General features: G+C 45.9%; 1 protein-coding gene across 1 annotated transcript in view; it reads left to right on the top strand.

Moving 5' to 3' along the window:
* LOC109465795 (serrate RNA effector molecule homolog) overlaps positions 1 to 8047 on the top strand; it is an 18646-nt gene that overhangs the window by 8892 nt on the left and 1707 nt on the right. Inside the window, exons 8-19 of the mRNA XM_019763237.1 lie at positions 203 to 302; positions 647 to 951; positions 1464 to 1535; positions 1804 to 2048; positions 2723 to 2784; positions 3029 to 3107; positions 3512 to 3718; positions 4113 to 4289; positions 5634 to 5790; positions 6224 to 6332; positions 7206 to 7359; positions 7857 to 8034. Of these exons, the coding sequence (XP_019618796.1) occupies positions 203 to 302; positions 647 to 951; positions 1464 to 1535; positions 1804 to 2048; positions 2723 to 2784; positions 3029 to 3107; positions 3512 to 3718; positions 4113 to 4289; positions 5634 to 5790; positions 6224 to 6332; positions 7206 to 7359; positions 7857 to 8034 (1845 nt within the window). The remainder of the gene's footprint in view (positions 1 to 202; positions 303 to 646; positions 952 to 1463; positions 1536 to 1803; positions 2049 to 2722; positions 2785 to 3028; positions 3108 to 3511; positions 3719 to 4112; positions 4290 to 5633; positions 5791 to 6223; positions 6333 to 7205; positions 7360 to 7856; positions 8035 to 8047) is intronic.

Below are 8047 nucleotides of genomic sequence, written 5' to 3'. Positions count from 1 at the left end.
GGGGGGGGTCTCTGTGTGTGTGCATGTGCGTGTCTGACTGTGTGTGTGTGTCTGTATGTATCAGATTAAACTCTTTGCCCACCATGTTGTGTATTGGGCAGTGCCCTCCCTACTTGGGCCACACTTATTTGTTGCTAGAAGTGATATTTGACAGCCAGTCCATGTTTCTAGGACTGATGTATTTTCTGAACTGATTTTTCAGCCGTGATCAAGATCGAAGGCGGCACGGATCACGACCTGAAGATCCTGGATCAGCCGGAGCCGATCCGCACACGGACAACCTCCGAGGGGGGCGCTAAGGGGTGAGATCTTGTTTTGGTTAGATGTTTTCATTCTCTTTGTTCAGTTTTGTTCAGTTCTTTTGTTTGAATCAGGCCCAAAAATGTATGATGGCTAGATGTTACTTTTGTTAGGATGGTGTGTTTCCTTGTTCAGCAGGATGTTAGAGTTGTGTGTTCAGCAGGATGGCTAGATGTTAGGGTTGTGTGTAGCTACAATTTGTAGTTGTGTTTTTCCCTGTTCAGCAGGAAATCTTGAGGCCAGCTCCGCTGCTCAGGGTGAGACAGACATGTGAGGGTTAGATGTGTGAGGGTTGGATGTGAGGGTTAGATGTTAGATGTTAAGAGTTGTGTTTTTCCTTGTTCAGCAGGAAATCTGAGTCCAGCTCCGGTGCTCCGGGTGAGACAGACGCTGGTAAGAAGGAAGAGAAGACGGAGGAAAGTGCTGAAGACAAGCCTCCTGCTGAGGAGGGAGGGAAGGAGCCGGAGGTTAAGGAGGAGTGTAAGGAGGGAGATAAGGAGGCTGGTAAGGAGGGAGGTAAGGAGCAGCCAAGTGTGCAGGAAGGTGAGACACCTGCTGAGCCGGAGCCGCAGTCTTCAGCTGAGGATAAGGAACAGGAACACTCCATAGACGTGGGGGAGGGCAGCGCGGAGAAGGAGCCAAGTCCTCCAGGTCAGGCATAAGGCTTCTGCTGTGTGGGTTATTTTTTATTGCTGTGTGTTTGTCTGTGTTTGTCTGTGTTTGTGTGTGTGACATGAAGAAGGAGCCAAGTCCTCCAGGTCAGGCATGAGACTTCTGCTGTGTGTGTGCATGCTTGTGTGTGTTGTATTCTGTATGTACAGAGTGTGTACATGTATAATTATGATGTGTGTTCATTGAGTGTGTGCATGTGTGACTGTGTGAGTGTTGAATGTGTTTTTATATATCTACATGGTGTGTATGTATGTATGTATGTATGTGTGTCAGTTGCCTTTTTGTGTATGACTGTGTATGTACATGTGTATGACGTATTATTTATGTATATGTATGGTTCCCTGTGTGTATGTGGTAATGTTTTGTGCTCAGGGTTTTTCTGAAAAGGGGAATCCGGGCGCTGCTCCCTCATGTCAATTTCCAGATTGAAACCTAGGTTGCTACTTTTACAACATTTAGTATTTTTCAAAATTATGTTTTTATATCTCCTGGTTTTGTCCCTGCAGGTGTTGAGGAAGCCGGAGCTCCAGTAGACAAGGCAGACCAACCTGCAGAAACTACAGGTTTGCAACTTTTCTGTATCACACATTATGTATACTATTATAGAAGCGATTTGATATTTACAAAAATACCTACAGAAATATTTGGGTGCACTGGTGCACACACAGAAAAAAAAATTGTGTGCAAAGCTCCAAAATTTGGGTGCACCAAGGTGCACATGCACCCAGTATTCCAGCCCTGGTATGTATAGGAGATATAGATATATCCTACTTTGTGTGTTTGCATATAAGAGATACACATTTATTCCAACTCGTGCCATCTGACATTTAGGTAAAGATGAAGGGCAGGATCCTGTCCAGTCAGCAGAACAGAAGGAAGAAAAGGAAGAGAAGGAGGAGAAGAAGGAGGAGGAGAAGGAGACAGCTGAGGAGAAACCTCCGGGGACCCCCCCTCAGACCGAGACCCCCCCACAGCCGGAGACCCCCTCCCAGCCGACCCCCCGCCCCCTGCACAAAACCTGCTCCCTGTTCCTGAGAAACATCGCGCCCATCATCACCAAGGCTGAGCTTGTGTCGGTAGGTACAGACAGACACACACACACACATCAAACAAACACAGACACACACCCATCATCACCAAGGCTGAGCTTGTGTCCGTAAGTACAGACAGACACACACACACACACACACACAGACAGACACAAACAAACACAGGCACACACACACACATGCCCATCATCACCAAGGCTGAGCTTGTGTCGGTAGGTACAGACAGACACACACACACACATCAAACAAACACAGACACACACCCATCATCACCAAGGCTGAGCTTGTGTCCATAAGTACAGACAGACAGACACACAGACAGACACAAACAAACACAGGCACACACACACACATGCCCATCATCACCATGGCTGAGCTTGTGTCCGTCAGTACATGTATATGGATAGACAGACAGACACACAGACAGAGAGACACAAATACACACACATAGACACACATGTACACACACAGCAGACAGACAGGCACACAAACAAGCCCATCATCAGTAAGTGTTGAGGTTAAGGTTGAAGGGTTAGGGGTTAGGGTTATCCTGATTCCTGAATTGAGTTTTTCTATTCTATGAATTTCTATTCTGTTCTATTGATGGGTTATGTGAGGCATTGCTGTTCCAAGATTTTAAGTTTGATCAGTAACAACAGTAACTGTTGTAACTTTAACTCTGCCCTTTGTTCATTTTTCAGATGTGCAAGCGCTTCCCAGGGTTCCTGCGAGTGGCTCTGTCTGAACCTGCGCCGGACAGGAAGTAAGTTTGGTTCACATGCGTGGTCCAAAAACGCACTGTAGATACATTTCCCTGTAATCCAATCACGCATATGTGTAGATATGTAAATATTGTACATTTGGGAATCTATAGCAGCGACACCTGTGCTGCAGTGCAATGTGAACCAGTCAGAATTGCCCTGAGGAAGGTGACAGACGGTCACTGAATAAAGACTTGGTTGTGTAAGAAGAGTCTCTTTCCTCAGTGCTGCCCGTTTGTTTTGCAGGTTCTACCGCCGAGGGTGGATCACTTTCGACAGAAGCGTCAACATCAAAGAAATCTGCTGGAATCTGCAGAACATTCGGGTTGGTCTGAAAGTTTTACTGATTTCTCGCCTGTGGTTTGTTTTGATGTTGAAACTGTTCTACTTGTTTCTGCTTCGTTGTTGATTATTTTGTCTCGTTGTTGATGTTGTATTGCTGTTCAGCTGGGAGACTTGCCTAAAAGTTTGCTTTTGTTTTTTTTGTTGATTTTTTTAATTTGCTGTCCCAGTTGAGAGCTCAGCCCTGTAGTAAACCGCGATCTGGCCCGGTGGATCCTGTTGTTGTTTATGTTGTTGTTTATGTTGTTGTTTATGTTGTTTATGTTGCTGTTCCAGCTGCGAGACTGTGAGCTGAGCCCGGTTGTGAACCGTGATCTGGCACGGCGGATCCTGTTGTTGTTGTTTATGTTGTTGTTTATGTTGTTGTTTATGTTGTTTATGTTCCAGCTGAGAGACTGTGAGCTGAGCCCCGTAGTGAACCGTGATCTGGCGCGGCGGATCCGGCCCGTCAGCGGGATCGTGATCCATAAGCAAATTCTGCGGAACGACATTCGGCTGGCTGCCAAACTGGTGATGATCCTCGACACTCGCAGCAAACTGTGGCAGGACCAGGAGGAGGAGAAAAAGGATGCGGAGAAGGAGGTAAACTCACCTGTCCTTAAATCTGTTCATCTGTTCTAATGCACCTAACACTGGTCACTTTAATTTTGGAATGTCAGTCTCCTTACCAGTTCTCACCTGCTCTAACTCACCTGTTCAGGGCTCAAAATATCCATGTTCTGCAAAATGCACTTGATTTTCAAGATTTACACTCAAAAATAACTAGAGCTAACCTGTTCTCACCTGTATTTACCTGCCCTTACCTGTTGTATCACACCTGTTGTTCCAGAGCTTTGCGATGTTCACCATGTCTAAGAACCCGCTGCTGAAGAACATCACAGACTTCCTGGTGGAGACCAGCGCCTGTTCTTACCTGTCCTCACCTGCGCTAACTCACCTGTATTTACCTGCAGAGCTCACCTGTCCTCACCTGTTGTTTTACCTGCAGAGCTTTGCGATGTTCACCATGTCTAAGAACCCGCTGCTTAAGAACATCACAGACTTCCTGGTGGAGGAGACGTCTGCTGAGGAGGACGAACTTCTCGGGACGGGGGAGGAGGGCGAGGAGAAGGGGTCAGAGGTCACGCCTGAGGTCACCTTGGACAGGGACGAGGAGCGCCTCAAGGTCAGACATCTATCACAAGGTCATTCATTGTACAAGGTCATATATCTTCAAAGGTTCGTCGGAAGGTTTGTCAACAGGTTAAAACTATGTGAGTTTGGTTTGTGAGTTTTGGTGTATAAAGAGTGAGTAAGTAAATGAGAGAGTGAGTGTGTGAGTAAGTGAGTGAGAATGATGGTTATCTCTGTGAGTGAGTGAGTGAGTGAATGAGAATGATGAGAATGGTCTCTGCGTTCCCAGGTTTTGGACTGGCTGCTGCTGTACCTGCGAATCATGTGATGAATGAGTGAGTAGGTGAGTGAGTGAGTGAGTGAGTGAGTGAGTGAGTGAATGAATGAATGAGTGAGTGAGTGAGTGAATGAATGAATGAGTGAGTGAGTGAATGAGGAGTGAGTGGGTGAGTGAGTGAATGAGTGAGTGAGAATGATGGTTATCTCTCTGTGTTCCCAGGTCCTAGACCGGCTGCTGCTGTACCTGCTAGATGTGTGTTAGCCTGTGTGTGAGTTGGGAGTAATGATGGGTTGTTACTGTGGGTGGTACATGTACATGTATCTCTGTGTTCCCAGGTCCTAGACCGGCTGCTGCTGTACCTGCTAGATGTGTGTTAGTCTGTGTGTGAGTTGGGAGGAGTGATAGTTGTTACTGCGTGCTGTGATGTGTGATAGTTGTTACTGTGGGTGGTACATGTACATGTATCTCTGTGTTCCCAGGTCCTAGACCGGCTGCTGCTGTACCTGCTAGATGTGTGTTAGCCTGTGTGTGAGTTGGGAGGAGTGATGGTTGTTACTGTGTGCTGTCATGTGTGATAGTTGTTACTGTGGGTACATGTATGTCTGTGTTCCCAGGTCCTAGACCGGCTGCTGCTATATCTGCGAATCATGTGATGAATGAGTGAGTGAGTGAGTGAGTGAGTGAGTGAGTGAGTGAGTGAGTGAGTGAGTGAGTGAGTGAGTGAGTGAGTGAGTGAGTGAGAATGATGGTTATCTGTGTGTTCCCAGGTCCTAGACCGGCTGCTGCTGTACCTGCTAGATGTGTGTTAGCCTGTTTGTGAGTTGGGAGTAGTGATAGTTGTTACTGTGTGCTGTGATGTGTGATGATGAGAATGGTTATCTGTGTGTGTTCCCAGGTCCTAGACCGGCTGCTGCTGTACCTGCTAGATGTGTGTTAGCCTGTGTGTGAGTTGGGAGTAATGATGGTTGTTACTGTGTGCTGTGATGTGTGCTGTGAGTAGTGATAGTTGTTACTGTGTGTTCCCAGGTCCTAGACCGGCTGCTGCTGTACCTGCTAGATGTGTGTTAGCCTGTGTGTGAGCTGTGAGTAGTGATAGTTGTTACTGTGTGTTCCCAGGTCCTGGACCGACTCCTGCTTTACCTGCGAATCGTCCACTCCATCGACTACTACACGGCCACCGAGTATCCCAACGAAGACGAGATGCCGAACCGCTGTGGCATCATGCACGGGCGCGGGCCTGTTCCTACAGGGAGGCCTGTCACTCAGAACGATGGTAAGTTCCTACAGGCAGGCCTGTCACTCAGAATGATGGTAAGTTCCTACAGGCAGGCCTGTCACTCAGAACGATGGTAAGTTCCTACAGGCCGGCCTGTCACTCAGAACGATGGTAAGTTCCTACAGGCAGGCCTGTCACTCAGAACAATGGTAAGTTCCTACAGGCAGGCCTGTCACTCAGAACGATGGTAAGTTGGGCCTGTTCCTGTGTGTGTTTGTGTGTGTGTGAGTGTGTGTGTGTGTGTGAGTGTGTGTGTGTGTGTGTGAGTGTGTGTGTGTGTGTGTGTGTGTAGGTGTGTGTAGGTGTTAACTTGTTGAAATCTGCCCTGTGCAGTGGAGGAATGGCAGTCCACCTTGTTAGTGTTATTGTTTATGTTGTAGTTGTTTATGTTGTTGTTGTTTATGTTGTTGTTGTAATCTGCCCTGTCCAGTTGAGGAATGGCAGTCCACATTTGAGCAGAAAATCTCCCCTCTCCTCGCCGTGAAAGACAACCTGTCCGAGGAAGAAGCTGTGAAACTCGGCAAGAAGGACCCTGAAGTATATCCTTTTACTGGTCATCTGGTTACTGAAGGAAAACATCTTGTTTTTGCTCAGTTTCTTCCTCTTCCTCTTGACTGAGGCTTACAGAAGTGAAGTTTGTTAAAGCCAACTGAGAGGAGAAATAGAGTATTAATACAGTCAGTTAAACCTTAAATGAAGCCTACTGAAGTGGCAAAGTATGTAGGTTTGTGTGAACTAATGTGGTGTTGGTAAATGTTTACCTTAACTAATACAAACTGAAGTGGAGAAGTTTGTAGGTTTGTGTTGAGTTGTAGGGTGTTGTAGAGTGTGAGTAAAGTTAGTTCAACCTTAACTAAGGCTTACAGAAGTGGAGAAGTTTGTTAAAGCGAACTGTAGGTTATATTGTAGGTTTGTGTTACCGGTTTGTGTAGATGCTTGCCTTAACTGAGCCTTACAGAAGTGGAGAAGTTTGTAGGTTTGTGTTGAGTTGTAGGGTGTTGTAGAGTGTGAGTAAAGTTAGTTCAACCTTAACTGAGCCTTACAGAAGTGGAGAAGTTTGTTAAAGCGAACTGTAGGTTTGTGTTGAGTTGTAGGGTGTTGTGAAGTGTGAGTAAAGTAAGTTAACTGAGCCGTACAGACGTGGAGAAGTTTGTTAAGGCTAAGTGTAGGTTATATTGTAGGTTTGTGTTACCGGTTTGTGTGGATGCTTGCCTTAACTGAGCCTTACAGAAGTAGAGAAGTTTGTTAAAGCGAACTGTAGGTTATATTGTAGGTTTGTGTTACCGGTTTGTGTAGATGCTTGCCTTAACTGAGACTTACAGAAGTGGAGAAGTTTGTTAAGGCGAACTGTAGGTTATATTGTAGGTTTGTGTTACCGGTTTGTGTAGATGTTTGCCTTAACTGAGACTTACAGAAGTGGAGAAGTTCGTTAAAGCGAACACCCAGGAGATCTCCAAGGACAAGTGGCTTTGCCCGATCAGCGGGAAAAAGTTCAAAGGTCCGGAGTTCGTCCGAAAACACATCTTCAACAAACACGCAGAAAAGGTCGAGTCCGTCAAGAAAGAGGTCCGTTTTTTTCTGGTTTGTTTTTTTCCGTGTCTGTTTATTATGTTTACCGAAGGAAAACATCTTGTTCTTGCTACGTTTCTTCTGTTCCAAACTCTGACCTCTGACCTGGCCAATGACCTTATTTGTTGACATCTGTCACCATGGTAACTGGTGTTGGCTTACATCATGTTGCAATTTCATAGCAGGAGGGATTTAGTCTTCTGTCTGACCATATAAATGAATGTGTTTGAGTAAGAATTAACAGAGCAGACCATATGCAAAGGTTATGCATTGCCTTTGCAAATGTTACCTTTCTAGTTTCATGATGCATTTTTTTTTCTTGCATATTTGTTTAATATTTGATGTTTATATTTTGCAGTGTGTGTTTAATATTTCATGTTTATATTTTGCAGTGTGTGTTTAATATTTGATGTTTATATTTTGCAGTGTGTGTTTAATATTTCATGTTTATATTTTGCATTGTGTGTTTAACACTTCATGTTTATATTTTGCAGTGTGTGTTCTTCAATAACTACATCCTGGACCCGAAGCGGCCGCAGATCCCAGAGCCACAGACCAGCAAACCGCCCCCCCTCATGGGGCCAGGGGCGGCCGGGGGAGGGGTACCCCCCATGTACCAGGGGCCTCCAGGGGGGTTCATGTACGGGCAGCCGCGACCCCCCATGTATGAAGGTGAGTAGAGCAG

The sequence above is a fragment of the Branchiostoma belcheri genome, unplaced genomic scaffold (genome assembly GCF_001625305.1).
Source record: "Branchiostoma belcheri isolate BF01 breed outbred unplaced genomic scaffold, Haploidv18h27 scaffold158, whole genome shotgun sequence".
NCBI classification, from domain to species: domain Eukaryota; kingdom Metazoa; phylum Chordata; class Leptocardii; order Amphioxiformes; family Branchiostomatidae; genus Branchiostoma; species Branchiostoma belcheri.
This window is presented reverse-complemented; position numbering and strand designations above follow the sequence as displayed.